The following is a 25,187-nucleotide window of genomic DNA, read 5'->3' on the forward strand; positions in this document are numbered from 1 at the left end:
CACGTACCCGCTTGGTACATTAGTCGCAGCGCAAACTAAAAAGAGCGCTCATCGACGTTCATTTGAACATTCATTTGGACATTAACGATTTCGCATTCACTCCTCATAAGAAGGGCTCAGGCGCCCTAGGATTTTTTTTCTCCTTTGTATGATGTTACGTTGTAGAACATTGCCATGATTATCCCGGCCCTTTGCAAAGTTAACTGGTCAGCGAACAAGAACGCTATTCATACTGCGCTGTGTAGGTATGGCGCGACGCAACTGATGAGCGCAACGGACGTCGTGCACTACGTGGCGTATGATCGACACCGGCGGTACAGTCGTACACGTGTCGTAGCTGTGAGCGCGATCGACGCGGTGTTGTTGGCTATAGCAAATTGTCGTTGTAGCTATATACTGTGCGAGTGTTTCCAATGCTAGCGTTGCACAGTGCGAAGCGAGACGCACGTTTGATTCGAGATTTTCACTGAAGCTCGTCACCGTTTCTGCCCACGTAATGTACTGTACGCGTTTGACGTATGTGTAGGGTATTTCATCTTTTTGGATGCACACAATACCAAATACTTTTGCACTAACAATGAATTCGTAAGAAACCTGCAATAAGTGACATGACTAGCTTCAGTGCGTGTACAGCGCATCACGTGCGACTTGGCGAGTCGCAGTGAACATATCTCTCACGACCAATATCACTGGTGATCCCAGTGTGAACGCGCCTGAGTACACCCAGTGCACCTGGGTGTAGCGAATATCTCGCCCTCTTCCGTTCACAGATGAGCGGCTGAACATGTTCGTGCGTCGCTTCGAGCCCGTGTACTACGACCCAGAGCTGGTGCACCGAAACCACGTGCGGGCAAAGCGTTCCATCGAGGGCGGCGGGAGTGGCCACGTGCGCGTGCAGATACGCAGCACTAAACGGTGAGAAACCACTGCAGCGGTACCACTCCAAGCTCCTCTGCAAGAACTTTCACACGTCAATATGCGCGCGTGGGTGCTTTCCAGCCCCTTCCAGAGTTTTCAAGACCTTTAAGCTATAGCAGCTTCGACGTCGGGAAGCTCCATAATAATGTCTGAACCTGCTGGACGTACGACCACACTCGGTGGCGCGGCGCCTTGCTGCCTGCCGCTTGTGAGTTGCCGTCTCTAGGCAGTTTTCGCGCATTGCGTCAAGGTTTCGATGATGCCGAGCGAATGGGTCCGAGTGCTACTTTTGCCGCCGCCTCCCGAGCAAAGCGCCAATCAGCGCCTTGCGCCAGCCTCATCAGAGCAAGGCATATACCAAGAGTCGGAGTGCAAGAGTGCCTGGATGTCCCCCTCACTCGCCGCCCCGTCGAGCGGGGGAGGATATCACCCTACAGTGAGCCGATATAAACAGCAGCGTGCGAACAGGGAAATCTGTCTCGCGCGTGTACGAGCGGTTTCGAGATCTTGAATGTTCTCAACTCCCAACACATGACTCCCGCACCGGCAAAATGAAGATAGGTGCGGTCAGCTGATTGGTCCATAACGGCGCCCACGCGTGGCACGCTTTGTGGGAAGCTTGCCGTCCCTATGTTTCAGCTGCACGAGATAACCACCCTAGGTGCCAACCTGCTGCAACTTATTAGTTCGATGACTGTAGTGGGCAAAAAACGCCACGAAAATTTACGGGGAATTTAAGTGTAATTAACGGGAAAAAAGGTATTTACCTCAACATTATTACGTGTAAAGGGGGGCTAAGCTCCTTGTCAGTGAGAAGCATCGCAAGTGAATTCATATTAAGATAAATAATATGACGCTTCTACGGAAATTTTCCGAATGCCTTGTATCATGGGCTTGCGAAGTAGAAACTAGCGAAGGCCACGCGGGATACGGGTCGACGGAAATTAGGGACGCGTCCTTGACCCAAATTAAAAGCACGTGCTTCTTATTCCAATAAAATTTGATTTCAAGCAATAAAGAATCATGCAATCATAGAAATCGCGCAAATTAAATACAGGTTCCTGTTTGGATTAGGGTATGTGACCGTGCGAGTTGGTTTTCCATCTTGTAAAACAGTGTGCACGAAACGATGCAATGGACAGAAAAAAATGGGGGACCAAGACAAGAGTCTAAATGTGGGACAGCGGCTGGCTCTAAAAAAAATTGGACGGTAGCGTGATTTACATCCTTACGAATTAAAGGAACCTAAATTACATTGCAATTGCAACAAACTGTGGATAAATATGTGGTTTTTGATTGATGTAGTCTATGGGAAGATCCTCAAAATTCGCACTGCAGTTTTTTTCTTCTTTTGTTTTTTTGACAGGTCGCTCAACTTGCATCTTTCTGCCGACGCGTCCGTGTTCCACGAGGATCTCGTTGTCGAGTCGTCTACGGAAGGGATTATCAACGTTGATACAAGCCATATCTACAAGGGATACATTATCGGTAGGTTCACGTTCCTTTTCGCTAATAAACGGTGCAGTCCACTTTTGTGTAGAGTTTACAGACAGGGCCAAGAAGACGGGATACCTAAGGGGCTGTATTGGCTCTTCGTCTTTAGGTTGTATGCTGCAGTAAATACCAGTTTTGTTCGTGAGAAAAGATTCGCTTTAACGGATGCGTGCGACTTGCAGGCCAACCCCGCAGCCGGGTTTTCGGCTCTTTGCACCGTGGTGTGTTCGAAGGCAGCATCGAGACCGGCTCGGGCGACAGCCTTTACGTGGAGCGGGCCAGGAGGTTCTTCAACGACAGTCGCCCTTACCACTCGGTGCTCTACTCGAGCGCCGACGTCGAGTTCCCGACGGTGGGGGAGGGAGGCCGCGGCCGCTGGTGCGGCTTGCACGGCAGCACCGAACATTGGATGAGGGATATGCTGCGCAGATTCCGTCGCGCTTCGCCTCCTGAGGTGGGACCTCGGCAAGCTCTTAATTTTGGCATAAAGTATCGACTCGCGCGAGCTATCCATTTACCTCTGCGTCTATTTGTGTAACGCTGTCATTGTAAGTGTAAATCATCTGTTCGATAATTGTCACTTTTGCGCAGACACTTTCTTGAAGCTGCATAATTTATTTAAAATACTACCCTTATCTGGTCTTAGTGACAAGTGCTCGCTGAGTATTTAGTCTGAGCGGGAGCGCTGGCTTATTTTCTTACGTTGTTTATTTAATTCTGTAACGTCGTTACAGTTGCGATTGGGGTCCCCCATGTTCTTTAATCATCATTATCGTGAGCGAATTCTATGTCCAGTGGAGGATGAAAGCATCATCTCCCAATTATATCTGGTCGCTTCTGTCTTGCTTCCCCCGGCTGCGTAAAGTGCCTTCACATTTAGATCTTATTACACTACTTCATCCTTTGCGGTATTGGTCAACATTTGCGTAACTTTAAAACCCATTCGATTCTGCTGTGTGCTGCGCTCATAACGTGAGCTGTTTAACTGCACTTTATCTTGCTAGAATATAAGCGGCACCCTTTGTCTTCCTGTCTATTACGCCTACCACTTCTCGTTGAATCAGTCGCTCTACGGTCTTTAGCTCTTTGTGAAGCTTTTTTCGATATCCGTCTTATTTTAGCCGCATAGTCTACTGTATGGAGACAACGCATTAAATACATGCCCTTATTTTCAACTAACATCGGTAAGCGGTCAGTAATGATTGTAGAGTGCCTGCCATAGGACCTCCAACCCACTTTTAATCGTATCGAAATTAGCACACGATGACGGGTGACTTGGTGCGAGTCGTTCGTGCTAGCTTCAGCTAAACATAAACGAATACAAAGACGACGACAACACAGCGTTCATTGTGTTGCCATCGTCTTGTATACGTATATGTTGTGGTTAAGGTAACTTGTAAAATTAGTTCTCATCACTGTGGTCTCTTTCGAGTATTGGGCCGCCTAGACAAATGTACTCGAGACGCAGGTTCCAGAGGTTGTATACCTATGACAATACGCTTGTTCTGCGGTCAGGCTATTACACCTTACCATAATCTCTTGCACAGTAATGCTCAACATAATTTTAGACTGTGCTTGTGAAGTAATTTGTAGTAATTTTCAGCGTTGTTGAAGAGGGCATTGTGCAAACTGCAGGTCACTGATATTTTACTCAGTGATCCTCACATATGACAGCTTCCCAGTATGACGGCTTGAACACTGCCTCGTAGCATAGCAGTAAGTAGGCTTGGAGAGAATGCGCCGTCTTGACTTACAGTTTTTGAATCGGTATTTTTGCGCTTTTCTTGTGAATAATTTTCGTTTCTATGAAATACCTGTATATATTTTCTAAAATATTCGCCTATTCTTCTTCACTTCCTGTTCGCGCAATGTCTACAACCGTTCCGGCATCTCTCTTGTATCAAACGCCTTTAAGTGATGTATAAACACTCATATAGAGAGGTTGGTTACATTGTATAGGCTCCTCAATCACCGGTCTGATGACATGAATCTGATTGATCGTTGTATATCTCTTTCAAAAACGAGCCTATTCTAGGTGCTGATTTAAGTTTGGTTACCTCCATTCTTCACACTCCACGACTCCACATGAGATGGCGGCTGAGATGTTTTACAGCTGGGCGAAGAATCGCGTTAGGTATAGCTTTTCGATGTGAAAACGACATGTTTAAATGGTCGCTTTGGGCTAAATAAGCGCAGTGACCTATTTTATTTTTCGGCATACCTACCGTCCTGTCAGCTGTGTCGTTAAAAGGGAACTGATTAGAAGCTTGCGTGCAGCTGTAGCACGTACGTAGGAGTGTGTTCCCGTTAAGGCCTGCCATTGACACTCATGCCAGCTTTGCACTGGAAGTAGTGCGGGTTGAACGCGAAAAAGCGTCTATACTTTCTTTTGTTGACCAAATGAGCGCAATATCCCTGGACACCGACAGCAAGGTTCTGCATCATTTGATGCGTGTGTGTGTGTATTCTCTGCAGGCTCACCTCGCTCATGGCCGCGTGGGCCGAAAACTGCAAGCCATTACCAAAGCAAGCTACAGCGACGAAGGTGACAGGAATGACACTGAGAAAATTGGAATAAGTCAGGCAGATAACGGCGACTACGAAAGGCGAGACAACGCCACGACAAAAGATGGCGAGCGAATTGTCGGAGGACGACGTGACGCCACCGAGAAGACGGAGCGGGAAAAGTTCGACGATTCTGAAGACGAGAGGGATACGCTGAAGGGGACGAGATCTAAGTGGAGGAGGCCCGCCCGACGACGGGCGGGGTCGCGGTCGCGCCGCGTGTGCAACTTGGAGATCGTCGTCGACAACACGCTCACCGACAGCGTCCTGGAGGAGACGTCGAATCTGGCGCTGTCGCGGGAGATCATCGCGTCCATTATCGCCCACATAGTCCACAAGGTGAACGCCATCTACGGCGACACAAACTTTGGCGGCATCGAAGACATCAACTTCGTCGTGCAACACATCATGGTGAGTGCACGACAGGCCTGAATATCTCGAGGGTATTTGATAACAGGCAACAAAAGACCACGCACGACGAATGTCCTTGCAAGCTACAGTGACGCAGCTTTTTGCGGAGAGATAGCTTACACATTCTATACAGGGTGCATTTATTCCTTGTATAGGCTGGGCAGCTAAGCAGCAAAAATATCTAGTTATGTATCCAGACAACTACGATTTGCGAAGCTTTGTTCTTAGAGGCACTTCGTTACTCTGAAGACAGGCTCATTCCGTGTATTTCAGTTCTGGACAATTTCGCTTGTCGTCACTCACAATACCTTCCGGCAGCAAGTGGGCGCAAGATGTTAGCAGCACAGTTATTGTCTTCGAATTATCTGCGAGCCCTAACGACCCTGAAGAAAAGGCATGAACTTTTTTTTTTTCTTGTGATACAATACAAATTCCACTACACTCATGTATGCAACTTGAAATAAGTGAAATCCACGTAACGTATTGGCCGTAATGTCCGTAGTACGTCGTGCATATCTAAATAGCGGCGTAATTTGCATTGCTGATTGTGCAAGAGTCTGTCAGCTCCAGCCACTGAGACGATGGCTTGTGGAAGACACTTCGGCTAGCTTTCAGAGACAGTGGCGGTACAGGTCTTCCAGACCTGATATCACCGTGGCATTTCGAAAGGGACGCGAAATAGTGACATTAAATATCTTTGGGCTGGTAGAGTGCCGTTATGGTTTATACGCTGTGTTGTTCACGAAAGGCAACACTATAAGGAGGACAAGAACGAACAGCTTAGGCTGACATGACATAGTGGCTTAGAAGCTACAACGTGGCGCTGCTGAGCTCGGAGCTTGCAGGCTGCAATCCCGGCCGCGGCGACTCCCTTTCGATGGGGGCGAAATGCAAAAAAAAAAAAAAAAGAAAAAAAAACAAAAAAAAAACGCTTGTATGCTTACATTTGGGTAAAGAAACATAAGTGAAAATGTATCCGTAACCCCCCCCCCCCCCCCCCCCCCCCCCCCTACGACGGCGTGCCCCATAAACAGATCAGGTTTGCGGCGCGCAGAATTTATTTTTTAAGCTTACGGCTGTTTTATGTGCTGAAAGCAGCGCGGTATACTGAACTGTGGCTCACCAATTAGCCCTAGTCAACGAATTATTACCCATACAGTAAGCTTCCAAATTCCGCATGAATTTCTATTTTGGAAGCAGATTGTCTATTGATAGTGGGAATAAAGGCCGGATCTGAATTTTTTTGGAAATAACGCCCATATTGCCGTTTTCGTGGCGTCAGTGCGGGGCTGAAGATTTCAATCCTTACAGTTCGCGAAAAAGGTCAGGTTGATTGTTTAATTGCTTTCGAATCAGGTGCATTCTCATCAGTTAGAATTATTAAATAGCCCTGGACGGATACTTTTAGTCCACCTCCCAGAGAGCTGGTGCAGTAATTGTGAGATCACGTTGCCACCCGTCTTTTCGATTTCGCATTATTTCCGGCTTGTAAACCTCTAACCCACAGTAAGACTACTTCACCTGAGTTTGTACCATGACAACTGTGAAAATCTTTTGCGCCTACTGCTGGTTTGCTCTCGCTTAAAATTTGCGACAACTTTGCATCTTGGTTCGCTTCATTTCATGAAGCGCAAGGTGTCCTAGCGTGCCTGCTTCGAACACAAAAAAAGAGAGAAAGAAAAAAGCGATTGTATATGGAAGCACCTCGCCATCGAAGGAGCAGGTTGCTGCAGGGAAGTGGGATGGTTTCAAATGGTTGCTTGCTGGAAACTGAAGATTCGAATGAATCAAGTACGCAGCGACGCGGAGCGTTTTTCTGGTCTGTAGGGAATAACCAATGAAACCTATAGTTGCATAATTTGCGTGATAACGAAGGGCTAATCTTATCCCCCAAATTTTTAAAGTAATACCGCGGGCCGGTGCCTTAGTTGGTACTCTAGAAGCGTAACCTACGAATCCAGCTTCGCTTGATACGTATTTAATATCGCAGCACAAACAGGGTGTACAAAATGTCTGAAGATTTTTCTATAGTAAACATTGCTGATCCATTCGGAAACCAACACTCAAGGAGCGCTGGTTTCCCTGAAGCCACACTTAGCCGGACGTCACTCGTGCTCCTGAGGAAACCGCGTACCAGACTACCGGCTTCTCTCCTTGAGCGCTGTTTTCCTTGAAGTCCTACAGTGTCCTTGTATCTCCTTTTCCTTGATAGTCCTTGAATGTCCTTGAACCCAGCGCTCCTTAAACGCGGGTATCAAGGAGATACAACGGACTGCTTTCCGATTCGCAGATTAGCGAGCCCGGAGACTGTGTGGGTTACAAGACCAAGCACGACCCGCTGTGCAGCACGTCTCTGGACCCGCCGCACCTTCTGTACCTTGTGTCGGTGACGCGCCACGACGACTACTGCCTCTCGTACAGGCTCAACTACCGGGACTTTTCGGACGGCACTCTGGGGCTTGCGTGGATCGCCAGCGACGAACGTGAGGACTAGTTTCAGTACAAGCCCGAACGCAATATGAAACAGCATCGGACAATGCTTTATTTAGTCATACGTCACTGGGAGCTCATCTTCAGCCCTTGGTGACACCGATGACAGTGAAGGCAGGCGACTTGCAGGCGCTTGTTCGTGGTCCTAGTTGGAAAGACGCAAAATTTCGTAAAACATGAAGGCTGTTCAAGCTGGGGTTGATGGTCTGTCTGAGATTACGCTCAATTTATGTATGCGAAGGTCGATATGCTGTCTGATTTAAGAAGATGCGTTACTTGAGAAAGCTGTCACCACGTAATTATTAATCCATGTAAATCGAATTTCCGTTTTGCGCGTCGAACATTATAAGCATGAAAATGTGCCACTCCTCCAATTCTTTACACGTTCTACACTCAAGGAGCAGAGTGGAGAATTGGAATATAGCTGCAGTGAAGGTCATCCCAAGGCTGTTATAGTATTCAGGTAACTTAACATAGTCCTGAGGTGATGGTATAATTACAGTGGCCTGCAGGAGTCGGTACTGCTGCTTGCTGCTGCGGTGCAGCCCACTACTGCTAGTTATTGCAATACTTCATTGTCATTCAATTATGGCAAATATGAGCTCACTTTCTTGGCGAATGGTTGATGTGGAGATGATGGACAAAATTGCTGGGGAATCGAAGTCGCGGGGCACTACTAACCATTCTCACTGCTTGGTGGGAAAACAAGACATAACTCGTACACACATGCGATACGCATTGCCTGTGATGATGCGAAGTGGACGCACTCAACGTTTATAGATATATCTATAAACGTTGGACGCACTAGCATATGCCGGCATTGCATCAGGTGGTCCATGAGCTTACGCACCCTAGCCGCAAAGGACCACTAATGAGCGAATCCCGCCTCTCTTTCGCTGTACGTTGAAACACTTTATTTGAGCATTGCGGCGGATACACCACAATTAACAGGTTAAGACCGATGCTGCATGCAGTGGGCTCTGGCGGCATCTGCGAGCGGTACCGCACGTCCGTGGAGCTGGACCCCGCCAGTGGCGACTACGTGCAGGTCAAGATGAGCCTCAACACTGGCATCACCACGCTCATCAACCACAGGCAGTACGTGGGGCTGTCCGTAGGCGCGCTCACGCTCGCCCACGAGATTGGTCACAGCTTCGGATCGCCCGTGAGTCGAACCTGCGTCACATTTATTTCCGTATTCCAGCATGGATGTCGCTCACTGATGCAGCTCAGCGGCCTTTAAGGGGGCCCTACAGCAGACGGCAGTATAGCCATATTTGCGATACATTTCAGTGGATAGGATTTTGAATACACTATTATTTTTTGTTCAATGTTGCAATTCTGATTTTCAGAAGCGTTGTGTGTAGTATGGCTATCGGTGCACATTCTATATCGCCAAGAAAATATAACGTTCTCGCAAGCCTCCAACTAAATATACGGAGATAAAGTGAAAAAGTGTCGTTGTGGCAAGACACAGGACAATATTTACGCCTTGTCATGACGCGAAGCTTTTTCACGTTTCCGCACTTATTAACAGCTTGATTTTTTGATTACTGAATTTATTCGGAAAGTAGAACTGCTGATGCAAAGAGTTTATAGAGGAGAGAGAAGACAGATTATAAGAAATTGTCGTACTGTGAGTGGCTTATGGCCCCTTTATTGCTCACATTTAAACCACATTTACACAATACAAAAATGTTTTAGTACCACCACCCTTAACTCGGAAAGTGGTGGTTGTAGTCGGAGTTTTCAGCAACGCTGACCACTCCACCCCTTTGTGTGCATAAACTGCAGTAGTTCCTTCTACATGCCAACGGTGTTACAGGATGTCATAACATGCCAGACGGTTCGCCGTTCACGTCAAAGGACGTGCAATAAGAAGACGTGCTCCTATATAAACATGCCCTTACACGCCCGTTATAGTTTCTCGTAGCAAGCTGAAAAATTCAGTTTTACGGGGCTTCAAAGAGTGTGCACATTAAAATGCCGTTCGAATGCTTTAAAAAAGCGAAAAGAGCTAAATGCGGCATTATATTTGCCTCGCCGGCACCTAGTCTATAGTTGCATTTGGTCGAAGAATTCTTCTACCATTCATGTACGCATCATTAGTACTAAGCGTGTATGAAGCACGAGTATTACTACCTTTTGGCTCTAGTTAGGGACGGCCTCCAACTCGTTAAGCAAGAAACCGACAATATTCAATGGTGTCTTCACGTTTTTCTTGAGCAATGCGATGCGAAGTCATGCTGTACACAGAACTGTTGGTTTCGATATACACGAGCGTTTCTTCGCACACGATTTGTGTTGCCCCTTGTGAATCACAGACCAGATTTTAGGACCTGAAAGCGCTTCCGATAAACAGCAGTATTGTGATACCTAAAAGCACGCTTCGAACGTCAATCAATAATGTACTTCATTCAAATCAATTAAAAAATTCTATAGAAGGCGTGGTGTCACCTCATCGGACAAATTACTTGAGGAATTGGACAAGACGTTCACACAGCCAAATGAAATAAACTTAACACTCATCTGCCGTAAATTATTCACTTTATGGCGAGTGTTATAGCTGCGGGAACCCGCCGTGATTGCCAAGTGGCTATGGTGTTGCGCTGCTAAGCACGAGGTCGCGGGATCGAATCCCGGTCACGGCGGCCGCATTTCGATATGGGCGGAATGCAAAAATACCCGTGTACTTAGATTTAGGTGCACGTTAAAGGACCCCAAGGGGTCAAAATTAATCCGGAGTCCCCCACTACGGCGTGCCTCATAATCAGATAGTGGTTTTGGCACGTAAAACCCCATAATTTAATTAATTTATAACTGCGGTGTTAGAGCTACAGGCACTAGTGAAGTTTTACCAATTCAGCGAGAACTTTGGGACTGGTGCCACTTTCGAAATACCCCCGCGCAAGACACGCCTACGAAGGAAGTTGTGTTGCACTTATTTCCCTGAAGTAGCATGCAAGATGCGCATTCCGTGCCATATTTTGGGGATTTGATATCTCTAAAATAGCGCAAGTCTCTATCGGTTCGCGGGTTCAGCGCGCGTTTACAGCGTAGAATAGGCAGCACAGCCCAATGCTTCCAGACTGCAGTGTGTGTGTGTGTGCGTGTATTCTTTCGTGAAATAAAAAAAAAAGAATACGCGCTCCACTCAAGTTCCGTTGCCTTCCCTCTCTTTGCAGCACGACAAAGGGCGCATCTGCGATCCCGTGGGTCCCGAGGGCAAGTTCCTGATGTACGAGTCGGCGACCAAGGGGGACAGGCCCAACAACGACCGCTTCTCGCCCTGCAGCATCGGCAATATCAGCGCGATCCTGCTGCCATTCTTCAAGGGAGAGCTCCCACGCGAGATTTGCTTCCAGAGTAAGTCCTCCGTTCCTACATTGCCGGAAAAAAAATATTTTGCGGTTTTAAAGCGGCACGTCAAAGAGGCAAAATTATTTTAGCTGCGATAGTAAATTATCTTTCCACGATACCAAAAAAAATGCAATTTTTGCTGCGAGTACGACGCTCGGTGAGCAAAAAAAAAAAAAAAAAAAAAGAAGAACGGGTGGCGACGTCGCCGTGACGTCATGGATTTGGACGTCGTCTTCTAGGGCCTAGTTAACTTTGTAGCCGTAAAGCTGGACTGCATTGTATTGAAAAGGATCCAGACACTAAACTGAGCGAGCTTGAATAAGTCTCACTCAGCCGCAACGACCGCCGACTGCCGCAAAAAAAAAAGAAAAAAAAAAGAGAAACGAACGTACTGTGAAATCTGTGACGCGACGGTGCTGGTGTTTGGGCTCGAAATTTTAAAAACAAGAAATTAACGTTTGGCCCTTATTTTCTTGTGTTATGATCAACGCGAATTCTAATAAATGTTATAAACCACGAAATTGCGAAAACACGGTTTTGAAAGAACACTTTTATCAGAGAAAACTGATTTATTGTTTCTCATTAGCTGGAAACAACACACAGGCTTCACTTACACTGAAGAGGCGCCAACATAATCGACAAACAGCACAAGAACGAGGTAGATACGTTTTCTTTACGTTTTTGCGCTGCTTGCCACAGGTACATGTATGCACAGCGTACCACACGTATTCCATTAAGAAAGGTGTCTATAGTGAGCGTGGCAGTTCCAGACAATATACTTTCGATGAAGAGAGCACAGCTTTCGTTGCAATTATGTTACCTTGAATGACACCACAGTCCACCCGAGTCATCTGAAGAGCGCGTGGCCTTTCTTTTTTTTTTTGCCTGCCATCGTCGCAGGGCCAAGCGGTCCTGTGTGCGGAAACCAGATCGTGGAGGGCGACGAGCAGTGCGACTGCGGTCTCAACGAGGCCGAGTGCACGGACAAGTGCTGCTACGCGCGTCACGCTGAGAACAAGTCGCTCGCCTGCCGCCTGAGGCCGTTCGCTCGGTGCAGGTAGGTACCTGCATGCTCGAAGGACAGGCTCCTTGTGAAACAAGTACGGTGAAGAAAAAAAAAGTTTATTCTGCTGACGACAGTCAGTTCTATTCTTTACAGTTCTGAATCTGTCTCGATTCGGAGACTAATTGCTGTGTTTGAATTTCGAATGAAATAACACATAGGTATGCAGAACAGTAAACAGAAGAACGAGACTTTGTTCTGGTTTGTTATTTTTTTTTTTTGTGCACAAAGGGCTCAACACTGCTTTTCAGCTGTTCTATAGTAATTTGTGTGTGCAAGGAAACAAACGGTGTTAGACTGACAAAGTATGCGCGCAATGGCATATAGCATTGACTAAGCTGAGCTGTGAATGCTTTGCAAAGGATTAAGATACAATATGTAATGTGACCGCCAACATTGTATACGCGAGCAATAGTTAATTGTAACAGGGGTAATAAACATTGCACGCTCACCATTTTCTTGAATTAGCGGCTGCCTGGCCCCTGAAATCACTGCGATATCGGTACCGTAGCCTGCATTGCATCAGCAATGTTGCTGCGGATACGTCTGTAATATGTCGTGCATTTCTGTGTCTTTTCTACAGCCCCACAGCCGGCGCCTGCTGCAACGCGTCGTGCCAGTTCGTACCAAGAGGAAAGCTGTGCAGTGAAAAGACGGACTGCACCGAGGTGTCCCACTGCGAATATCCTTTGAACGGGCCTTAAGCAGGGCGCTATTCGCCCACAGAAGTGCGGTACAACATGCGACTTTCTAGACGAGAATTTTAGATGATGTCCTACCGCCGATTTGAACAGTTGAGCGAGAGGCATAAGATGAACCGAGGGGCTCGACAATTGATTAGTAAAAACCACATGAAGTAAGCAAGCCATGGCTTCATGTTTTCTTTGGACAGCTGGTTGTGCCTAGTCGTTGACTGCATTCATGAGATTGTAATCCTTTGGCTCTAATGTCACCGCTAATTTCATGCAACGTTGACAGTGCAATTAAGACAATTTTGCTGTATGACGAGGTTTGCAAGGGTGAGAACAACGCGCCCGCCACTCGTCAGTATATGCGTACCACTCGCTACAGTGCTCTACTAGTCAATGGTTCCTTGACTTATGCGTTCGCACCGGGAACAGGGCCAAGTGTCCCAAGGCGCCGGCCAAGCCCAACATGACGGCGTGCAACAAGAACACGCAGGTGTGCCTGTCAGGCCAGTGCATGGGCTCCATCTGCCAGAAGTACGGACTGCAGGAGTGCTTCCGCAATGCCAAGGGGCTGAGCATCGACGAGCAGTGCCTCCTCACCTGTCAAGCACCCGGTGAGTTCCTAACAGAACAGAAACCTCGCAGCAAACTGATAACTACATTGGCAATATAGCTCGCAAGTGGGAACCACCGTGAAGCTGCGCGGATTAGTGTACATCAGGCAGCACCAGAGTTTTGAGCTGAACTTGTTCGACTAGAAAGAAGCGAGTAGCGCACACTTTGCAACTGTGCGAACATGTGCAGGGAATTCTAGTTCACTCGTTTTACGACTGGTTAGTTGGTTTGTTCTGTACTGATGGACATTATACCAAGCCTAGGAACCATTAATGAAAAGAAAAGCAGTTCAAAATCACATTATTTTTTCTTTATTTCAAATTAGCTTCTATTATATTTAATCAGTGTTGAAAACACAGTATCACACAGTCCAGTTGCCTGCTGCAAACGCCCTGCTCACAAATTGATTATATATTTCCAAGTGCTATAGTATTAAATTAATTTTGTGCGCTTTAGATCTATTATAAAGCGTAGTTTGCAGAATTGTTATGTTGTTTTCTTGTTGCAGAGTTGTAAAATTTCAAAAAGGAACGAAGCACATAGTTCACAATTAAAATTCAAAATTTACTTGCTATGGTTACTAGATTTCACCTTCTCAAGCGAAAAAAAATGAAGCACGGTTATTCAACGGTGGTCAAAATTAACTTGTCACTAATCAAACAATCGGTCACTGATTAGAAGTAAGCTTACCGTCATAACACCATGCAATAAGAAGTGCTTGCGGCGGTAATGAAGTTCTGTACCTACAGGGCCGGCGGAGAAATATGTACGTAGGACTAACAAAATAATAGCATTAAAAGCAACTTTTTATATACAGCATGTGTACTAGGAGTACGCCGCAAGGATTCAGGCATTCCGAAGTTTTATTCAGAGAACACTGCAGGCCCACACAGGAGGGGCGTTGGTACAAAGTGAAGGGTAAACTAAGATGTGCAAAAGGATAATTGGCATTGGTACAGCTGTCATGAATATGAAATAGAACAGCAAATTTTTTAAACGACGATAACTTAGCTTGCACGGGTTCAAATCTAGCAACTTGATACACAACATAAAGCTTTCCTGTAGAACTTTCAGAATTATTGATACTTTAATGGAAGGCATGTGAGTTAAGCCTCTACGAGTATTAGAAAAGAAATAGGTGTTCTATTTTCGTATTGGTGGCGATTGTACATCGCAAAGAAGACACAATTGCTATGCAGTAAATGTAACTCGCTAAAATAACATGATAAACTGTGAAACAATATCGGCAAGGACACAGCGCCAAAGAAAGTAGGTAAAAAATCCGAACAAATGTCCAGGCGTCAACAGGTTCAATGCATTCAGTGCTAGACAGAAGTGGTAACGGTGGCGTATTCTTCTAAGATATTGTGCGCGGAAGTGTTTGCCCTAACAAAGTGCTGGTTTAATGGTTCGGTGTCTTGTCGATCGCCCTATCAGTGGTTGGATGCGTTGCCGAGGATTAAGGCAAAGCTGGTTATTATTAAGCCTTCGAATTTTTCTTCGCAGCGGCAGTGCTTGAGTACCTTGCATAATAATTAAGTTAGTGAGGTAGCCAGTTCAACTATATTTAGAAAATATCAAACAAACAGCTTTTCGCTAAATTTGTTCTAATGCGTTAATGTTTTGTTCTGTGCACGAGTCCCAGATAATTACTTTATATTCTATATTAAGGCTTATGTCAGAGCTGTAAGAAAAAATACCGTTAATTTGTGTTTAAGCAGACAGTTTTCTGAACTACAAAAAACATGTAGCAGAAGGATGCTTATTCCAGCTCAGGTTACATATTATATTAACAGCAAAGCATTTATCTTCAGATAAGGGCTGAGATAACAAGATGAAGATCACAGCTAAATATTACTTATATGCATACAAAATGTTTTATTGTTAGTATTAATCTGCTTTAGTTTCACAAAATTTATTTTGTGCTTAAGTCCCACTTGGATTCGCAAGCGATCCCCGGACAGACAAGTCATCATTCGCGGTCATTCGCATTCACACCCTGCTTCACCCATCTGCGAAAGGGCTGTTCAAGACAAGCCCAGTTTTTTTTTTTTTTTTTTCAGTATTACGGAATATCTTCGGATGCGTAAAAGTGGTTCCAACGTTTCAGCATAGACGCGTTCAAAAACGTCACAGATGATCTCGCTTTGGTATTGTAATCACTGGGGAGGAAATCAATATAGATGATGTCATGTCCGGCCCTCTCGTAACCACTCAAATATTGTGCTGCGGCATAGTTCGAAGTCGGTTTTAATCGTTTGTTGGTGAGAAACATAATTATTATCCACAACTGTGTTCTCCGTCATCTTGTTAACGAGTCACTTATGGCGCGAAGCGACATCAGCGCATGACGGCGTGATAACCGACAAATATATGCCGCCAAAGCACGGCAAACAGATGGCGCCAGTATGAACGTGGATACTACAAAAAACTCTGGGTTGACCTGAACGACCCACGTAGGAGTACGAGTGAATATGCTCATACCTATACGAATAACAGCCTAAAAAACATGGACGCAAGTGTAACGAGTGAACTCAGTATTAATCACATTAGAAGCTATAGAGATCTTACCGTATTCCATATATGGTCCAGTCCATAGAGCCAGTCCCTATTTCATGGACTGGTTTATCCTACTCACTTTTTGTCCTGGTGCCTTACGTTCCTGATGTGCCAACTTTTGCGAAACTGCCCACTGTTCATGTGTTCTCTCTCAGGATCTCTGTTTGATTGACTGAAAATCATGTCAAGTCATCCTCACGTGTAGTTCCGTGATCATACATGATTCAGGCGTACCTAAACTCCCTCAATTTCGCACCCCTAGGACTTACAGGTCGGTCTGAGTGAATTTACTGCCTTATGGCGAAGTCTCTCGACATCTCCCGCGGGTATTTCGAACCCTGGCTGAACATTTCAGGTACTCAGCAAAGAAGACAAGATATCGCACAAGATTTGTGCATAAAGGACGTAAACCAAAGTGGCCTGTGTAAGGACCTATGTCGAACTAATAAAGCTGAACGTCCTACGCCTACCAGGCCTTTCTTTGTATTTAGTGTTGAATACTGAACGGGTGTAGACAGTACCCGTTCAGAACACCACGTAGTGTGATATTAAAGCTGCACGCTGAAGCCAAGTACACCGTTACAGAAAGAACACATATTAAAAAAATTAAAAAGCCATATTTAAAAGTAAAAGTTGTACAGTTTTTTTTTAAACTTTAAAAACAAGCTTGTATGACATACACTAAGGGTCAAATTTCTAGGTAAGCGAACTATCCACAGAAATTAGACTTACATATGACTTGGTGCCGATTCAGGCACAAGCTACCACCCAGAAGACATATACATCCAGCAAGTTTTATCAGGAACCAACGAGAGAATGCACTTAATTGATGGAAGGTGTAACTTGCCGTCGACAATCGTTCGGATGATCCCATCATTTTACAGAATAGTCAAAACGATCGAGGAATCACAACGGCTTCTGCCGCACTTATAACAAACTCACGAAGAGATTAACTTGGCCAAGCTGAACGACTTCCTAACAGCAGACGTAATAATAAGCGCAATATATTGGAGTTCCGAAATCGCCCACTTGAACTTCGCTGAATTTAACAGACGGCAAACGTACCAGAAAGAACACCAGTATTCTTACTCATCATAGACGAATGGGCACGCAAAAGCAGATATAGCTACATTGGCACTCTTCGTCATGCTAAATGCTGTAAGTTGTTGTTTTCCGGGACTTCCAATACATGCTACCATAACCACAAAATGGGCTTCTTAAGATTTTAAGTCTGAGCGAAGCCAGTACGCCTACAAGAACTGCGACATTGATATAACAGACATAGAAGTTGAAGACGATGTCCTAATCAAGAAAACCATGTCTAGTATCTGGAAGTCTCCCGTCAACCACAGTGTGCCTCATTTGCACGTCAAAAATAAGTAGGAGAGGCTCGCGGAAAATGAAAATACATTATATTTATCCCATGACAGCTACACTAGTTTCAACCCGAGTGAGCGCTAATTCATCGCTACCACGTACTGTTCATGATGACATATCATGCAAACAAGTCATTTTGCTTGAGGTTTATCGTTACAATACAGAAGTGTACTGCTCCAATTTTCTCCGTCGGCCGTTCTTGAATTTTCCCTCCTTCACTCAACTGTAGAAACAAATGCGTGCACGCGCAACCTTCATAACTGAGGCAAGGTGGACTATACAAGAACTGTCAGGCAGAGTTCCTGTTAAACTTCGAGTACAAACTGTCGCTTTCTATCGGCGCGATGCCGTGCTATGACATAGGACAGCTAAATGCGGGCATTGCCGGTCACCAGAATGAAGTGAAATTAACATATACTTGTAATTGAGTCCAACAGGCTCGCCAAAATGCAAGGTTGCGTGCGCCTTCCCGGAGATGGCCAGCCACTGCGGCGCCAAGCTGCAGCCGGGGTCCCCGTGCAATGACATGCGCGGATACTGCGACGTTTTTCACAAATGCCGGCTCGTCGAGCCACGGGGTTTCCTGACGCGGCTGGGGGCGTTCTTCTTCGGTGGCAAATCAGTCAACACCCTGTACGAGTTCCTCGCTGTGAGTACCACATACTGTTTAACGTTACGAGATACGTCGGCAATAAACTGATGTATACATGGGAAGTCAAGAAAAAAGTGTTGTTGACCATATCGCTGACTTTTCGTCATCAAAGATTATCATTTCCATGATAAATTACCGTTCGTGTTCCATTTCGTGTGGCTCAGTCATGTTACAGCACGCGCCACTTATGTGTTTCTGTGGCCGCAAGGGCCGATTATGCTATCGGTCAAGTGACGTATGCTGCTCACGCTAGTGCCGAGGTTACTTGGGTTCGGACAGTGGTCTACGCTCGGTCACCGGGACGTGGCGGACAAGGAGATACGATTTGGGCCCTTTAGTCACATCGTCTCTTCTCGCTGTTTCTCCGGCATCCATTTTGCAGGTGGTTGTAGCAAAATTTTTGCAATAGCGACGTTGTTTTAACCGCTAGTACCTGCGTTGGGTGAATTGACATTAGCCCTTGCTGGAACACTAATTGGAGCTTAAATTTTTAGTGCTGTATTTTGGCCTACACTTAAATTTTAAATCACAATTATTGTCCCTGCAATGGCTGTCGGTTCACCCAACGCAAGCCGCAGTCGTATCACGATCGTGAGGGATGTGGAATTCTGCATAGCCATTTAACGTCACCCTTGCCTATAAATTCACCTTCTGCGCTTTGCTTGGCCCGGTGTCCGTAACCTAGCCATGGCCATCCTGCGCCGAAAGGAAGTAAGCAATGAAATCCTAGGCACCTATGTTTTGCTACTGGATTGTGACAAACGCACACATCATAAGAACTGCCTTCATACAACGGCCTACTGTGACACGTCATCAGTTTTCCCAATTGGTATACTTGCTAACGGATGTGGAGCAATTATTATTAGTATTGCCTCTCTGCACATGCGAAACGTGTCGATAGTCATGTGCGACATCAGTAACTCTGTTTCAAGAATATCGCATTAACAGGCATGTAAATATATTTTGTTTAACGAACAAACCACAGGTGACTACTAAAATTCAAGCGTGGTTATCACTGAATGCTCAAAACCAAAGACTGGATTATTGAGTGTTAGTATTGTTGACAAGTGCGTATATTTGTATAACCTCCTCGATACCAGCGTCCACATTTGTGGACACTGGTTCTCAAGCCAAGTATAGGCCTCAGCGAAAACTTTCAAACCGCGCGCGTTTATGAGCCTGGTTTACCCAGCTTCAAAAGAAGGGCGCCATACGTCGGCTCACACAGCCGTTAAAAAAGAAGATAGCTGCAAGCAGCTCATAAAATGTTTTCGCAGTTTGCGTCAACATTTGTAGATATGGCTTTTATGCTTCAAGATGGTTTTTTCATCATTTTTTTCCTATGATTTCTTGAAGTAAAGTGTGAAATAACACTGTTTTAGCAGTTCAACAATTACGTATTTGCGTGCCTACATTTTTTTCGGTAGTGCAGAGGATAGTAATTTCTCATGGTTTACGCCATGGTCTGACGACAAGGCTGAATCGGCCGTTTTGAAAGCGTTAATTTTGAACGCTGAGCTAAGCATGAGCCCGAAGAACTGACAAGGACATGGCTAACAAGCCCCGCGGTGTGGCTGTTACGTGGATCGATGTAGTGAACCGTGACGAAAGCAATTATAATATTACTGCTACGTCTGCAATGCAGAATAAAACCCGTTGGTATAGACACTTTTCTGTCTGGTTGCATATTTTTATTATTTTTTGCCCATAGTTTTAACACTTCATTCCTTGGATAGAATTTTTCTCTTGCTGTTAATATCTCTTCTGAGTAATTTAGAGAGATTATACGACTGTAGGGCACACAGTGGTGACTTTAACAGGATAATTTCATTTACTTTTATTCACACGCAGGACTAAAACATCGCAAGCAGACCACATTTCGTTTTCCGTGTTGTGAAACTTACTTTGGCACCCAGTTTTCGCTAAAACGAAATCGGCCATGCACAATGCAGCTTCTGTCTGCGTTACTACAGCTTTCTTAAGAAGCTCTCAACGGATCGCCACCACAGTGCTCCAGTTGTTTCGCAATAAGTGAGGTAAATTCATCCACATGCATTAAACTTCACATGGATATCACCCGTATTGTTCCTCACATGTTTACTACAGTTCGTGTCGCTGACAATTATAGTTCTCCCAATACTGTTATTTAAATTCTGCAGCGATTGTAAAGCACAACGTTCCGATCGAAGCGCTTTTGCACGCACTAAACCCGTCCCATATTTCCACGAAATATAAACAAGTTGACTCGTTCAGTTCATAGAGCACGCAGGCGCTTCATCTAAAGCATGAAAATAAAAAGAAAACGAGGATTCCAGTAGTTTTTTTCAAATCTCTTATTTCTACGAATATTCCGAACTAAAAAAAATTAATTCCATATTTCCACGAAATATAAACAAGTTGACTCGTTCAATTCATAGCGCACGCAGGCGCTTCATCTAAAGCATGAAAATAGAAAGAAAACGAGGATTCCAGTAGTTTTTACAAATCTCTTATTTCTACGAATATTCCGAACTAAAAAAAATTAATTCCATATTTCCACGAAATATAAACAAGTTGACTCGTTCAATTCATAGCGCACGCAGGCGCTTCATCTAAAGCATGAAAATAGAAAGAAAACGAGGATTCCAGTAGTTTTTACAAATCTCTTATTTCTACGAATATTCCCAACTAAAGAAAATAATGCAATGTTCCACGGAATCTGTTCAGGAACACCAGAAAGTACTATCATATCTGGTGCACGATGACAATGACAGGAATAAAAATAAAAATAGCACGTCAGCAGATGCATATAGTAGAGTGTAGTGGTCGATGACAGAGCTAAGGGCAATGCCACAGCATGACGTCATCGTTTGAAGGAATCCACACATGGTGAGATTGTCCGAGGGATAAATTGTTTTGTCTAAATGGAGACAGAGAATTCGTAGGCTGCACAAGGCGAAACATGTTTACTGAACGACTTGTAACTGTTGCGCATTAGAGGTCTCCACGTGTTTGTGCAGAAACTGGATCGTCTGCGCAACAACCGTGGTTCTCCTGAACTATAATCATTCAGACGAATCTCCTTATGCATCTGTCTTTCGCCCGGTAGACTGGAATAACTGTTGTTTTCCTCGAATAAAAAGAGTAGTCACACACCCCTACTTCTGATTAATCCAAGAACGTCGTACGTTTTCCCACGCATTGCACATCACACGCCCCAAATTTTCGGCAAATGTGAGCTCGGTGTGACGTAGAATTTTGTCGGCAGAGTGGGAGGACAGCGGAAAACGGCTGTATTACGTTTTCGAGCACTTTATGAAGACATTTGTAATACAGATACTTATATATGCACATTGACCACAATGTTTGAACCCATCTTCAACAAATCATCTTCAACAACAAGTTCACCGGAAAAACCTACCACAAACTCCCATTAAAACAGAGTCTGAACGAGGGTTGAGTAATTATTCGCAACTTCATAACGACTCTAAAAACGCTTTTCCACACATTACAATTAACATGCCCGCAATTTCTCACGGGACTATGGGGATGTAGATTATACGGTTTCGAGCATTTTGCTGTAAATAGCGGAACGTCATTGAAACTTTGCCACACATAGGATGTCCTCTATTCCATAAATGCCATCTTTGTGGCACACTGGGCAAACTTGTCGCAGGAATCGATTCGTAAAATGCGCTTGCAGAAGTAATTTTACACAAATGCTATATAACTTACAGACTTCAGCTTAATTTCGGTGCATTTTAGCCATTCTCTGCAAATATAGAATCACTGCCAGTTTTGGTTCTGCCAGGACAGCGGCTAAGCTTTGTAGGCGTTTTATATGACGCCGTTAAACAGGCAAGAATAGTGGTTCATCAATATTCACTTAGCCCTAATCACCACGCACACATATTTTCCCGAACATCACCCCCTAAATGTTCCCCATTCCCTTTAAATATAAAGTCCACGAATTATCTACTGCTCCCAGGACCCCGTGAAAACAGGGATGTAACGTTTTTTTTTTTAGCGCTTCATTGTAAAGAGTCTTATTGCAGGTATAATCTGTCATTAATGCGTTGCCTAAAGAGTCTCGAAATACTTCCTAGACATTTTTGTCTTTCCTTCTCGAGCCGGCCCAGGCGAAATGACATGCCTCGTTTATTGCGCATCCTTCATGTACTACATTTCCTGCCTTATATATATATATATATATATATAGATATATATATATATATATATATATATATATATATATATATACACTAGTGCGAGCTCCCCAAACGTTATGACTGTTACGAAATTTCAGCACCACCCTTTCGTATCGTGCCTGGTGGTCCTCGGCTCCTCCTGGTTCATGCTGCTCATTTTCCGCTGCTTCGCTCTGCACACACCTAGCAACAACCCACTGAAGAAACCACCCTTCAAGCTCAAGGACACACTGCGGCACCCCATCGAAACCCTCGTCAGCGTGAGTGCCAAGCGCGTCAATGCAGGCTTTGACTAAGCTGGTTGAGAGGAGTCAGTGGTGCTTTAAAGGTGACTAGTGTTGCGAAGCGCGGCCAGAGGCCGTATCGGCGATCACTTTCGTGTGACTACGCATGAGGCATACCTCCGACGTCATTCTTGGCACAATGCCTAGAACGCTGGCACGTCCGCTGAATGAGACATCTTGAGAGAATATCCACGAAAGTTATCTTCCGAGAATACCACCTCAGGTGAAGCGAGAAGAATATGTAATACAAGACAGCGGGTGGAATTTCGGTAGTTTACTTTTTTCCCATTCCATACTAACACAATTAATATTACTGCAAGACGAACTGTTAGATGTGCTCGTGTACATTTAATGGCAAAGATCCGGAAACGTCTGCTAAGGACTGATCATGTACATTGCCACGAGCACGTATTAGACGGATTACGAAATTAAGAATTTTTCTTGCAGATGTCATCTAGAATATGCGATCCACTGGGAACTCACACGATTGTACACCATCGCTATAATGTTGTAGAATATGGAATTATGCTTTATGGGCTAATATTGAACTGTAATAACGTAGCCAGGTCTACCACATCCCACAACGGCACGCAGTGGCTCCATCTTGTTATCTATACGGCCAAAGTGTTTGACGTTAATGTATTTTGCGACGGGCCATTCTAGCTGCATTCGTAAGTGACGTCGTGACAGAGTATATATATATATTATATATATATATATATATATAATATATATATACATAAGCACATGAATTTGTAGCACACTAGCCGTTGTCTACCTGGAACAGAGATAAAGTAGATCAGTGACCTCTTCTAGGCCTATATTCTTAACAAGTCAGTCACAGCTGCTACTGGATCATCGTCAAATGATCTCTCGATTGCACAGAGCGTGCCGCATGTCCTTATGCACTTTAGTGACCGGCTCACGTGAAGACACATGCGCTTGTGCGGTGATGAGAGTGTAGTGTGTGACAGAAATTACGGTGCTCTGGTGAGACCTTCTGCTGCTAACGCCCTTGTGCAGAGCACAGTGAAAATGGGTTTGTGTAATGACTGTTACAGGCAAAGTTCCGGGTAACAGCAGGGTAAGAGTATGACCAGTGAACTGAGCTCTGTTTGAAATAAAATTTTGTCTTGTTCTTTCGTTAACAGAATTGAAGAGGGCTATGCTGTGGTCATCGTGCAGGAGCACCGCCACCACGTCAACATGGACGTGACGCATTGTCCATTGACTTCATCAGGAGTAAACTTCACTGTACACAGGCCTCGCCTTATGCTGGCCAATCCTTGACCAATATTATACCATTCGAAAGTCTATTTCACGCATTACAAAGTTCATAAAGTATCCGTCATTCGTGCGTGATATACTTTCTAATTTTACTCGTTCTCAAGTCTGACCCTGAGACTCGTTGTTCTACGAGCTTTAGAATGGATCTTTGTGCTTTCTATTAAAATCACCTTAAATTTGACGTATTCTTCCACAAGCCGCAAATTTCTACTATAACACTGTAGTGCTGTTTGATTCCGGCATCTTATGAATAAGATACCATGAATAGCTCGACAGGCTCCACAGAAAGAAATGTACTCATGCATTCGGGGTGTTAAAACATGCACAAACCTTGTCTGTGTGCTCGGAACACCTTCAGCTGCTGATCGTGTTCGCTGTCGATGATGCAGACCGCTGCGACTTATCCTTTCAACTTGCCGCGCAAAGTGGTGTTGAAGTTTAAATGCTGCCGACTACAAAATTCTAGGCTCTTTTCTTAGAAACGCACACATTGTCATGTATTTGCATTGTCGAATACAGTGGCTAATCAATCATTATAGCATGGTCCCGTTGACTTCTGCTGCTAGGACCCACGAACCAGTTTCATCCGATTCAGTCACTTCTGACGTACTATGTGCTCATACTATTTCAATGTTTTAGAACAGCAATTATAAGTAACATCCGATGCGATATAGTGCGCCCCAGTTGCCAACCGTACTGACGCAACACTACTTGCATTGAATTGGAAGACTCGTGCCACAGTCGGAATTGTAGGATATTGAGTTAATGAGGACGATGTCTTAAAAAAAAAAACGCGTGTATCCTGCTGATAGTGCTTGGTGAGGTTAACACTGATAAGCAACGACTGAGATACAGTTGCGCATAGTGGAAGTCCCCGGTTTATTTTTGACCCCTTGAGGTTCATTTACTGGCATCTAAATGAAGTATTTGCTCATTCATTTTAATTCCACGCTCATGCAAACCTTTAAAAAAGTTAGTGGCGATCCAGCGGGAAATGCGAGATATATACGTTAGCATTACGTCGCACCTAGCTCTTCGAGGTCCCACGTTCATCACATTGCGATGGGCTCACTCGACACGCCAAGTGCAACTAACGGTGGTCCTGAGCAGACCACGGTCAGTTGCACTATATGCGTATATATACCTCTACTGCTATGACCAGCTTCACAGACACACACTGTTTTCTACTTGGACACTCCTAATGCTAACCCATTCACCACACACACAAAAAAGCCC

The 25,187-nt window shown here is 44.8% G+C and overlaps 2 protein-coding genes across 2 annotated transcripts in view; both read left to right on the forward strand.

Annotated features, from left to right (window-relative positions):
- The window catches only part of LOC125946308 (disintegrin and metalloproteinase domain-containing protein 10 homolog), a 15,721-nt gene extending 6,583 nt beyond the window's left edge, over positions 1-9,138 (forward strand). The window contains exons 5-10 of the mRNA XM_049669026.1: positions 771-915; positions 2,285-2,406; positions 2,595-2,764; positions 4,888-5,388; positions 7,679-7,871; positions 8,853-9,138. Coding sequence (XP_049524983.1) covers positions 771-915; positions 2,285-2,406; positions 2,595-2,764; positions 4,888-5,388; positions 7,679-7,871; positions 8,853-9,121 — 1,400 coding nt within the window. The 3' untranslated portion in view covers positions 9,122-9,138. The remainder of the gene's footprint in view (positions 1-770; positions 916-2,284; positions 2,407-2,594; positions 2,765-4,887; positions 5,389-7,678; positions 7,872-8,852) is intronic.
- A 576-nt stretch (positions 9,139-9,714) lies between these two features.
- LOC119456692 (disintegrin and metalloproteinase domain-containing protein 10) lies at positions 9,715-23,954 on the forward strand. The gene is made up of 8 exons (XM_037718519.2): positions 9,715-9,747; positions 11,064-11,244; positions 12,139-12,295; positions 13,423-13,604; positions 17,979-18,190; positions 22,479-22,640; positions 23,726-23,748; positions 23,816-23,954. The coding sequence occupies exons 1-8, from the start codon at positions 9,715-9,717 to the stop codon at positions 23,952-23,954; spliced, it is 1,089 nt and encodes a 362-aa protein (XP_037574447.2).
- Positions 23,955-25,187: the final 1,233 nt, after the last annotated feature.

The sequence above is a fragment of the Dermacentor silvarum genome, chromosome 6, assembly GCF_013339745.2.
Source record: "Dermacentor silvarum isolate Dsil-2018 chromosome 6, BIME_Dsil_1.4, whole genome shotgun sequence".
NCBI lineage: Eukaryota > Metazoa > Arthropoda > Arachnida > Ixodida > Ixodidae > Dermacentor > Dermacentor silvarum.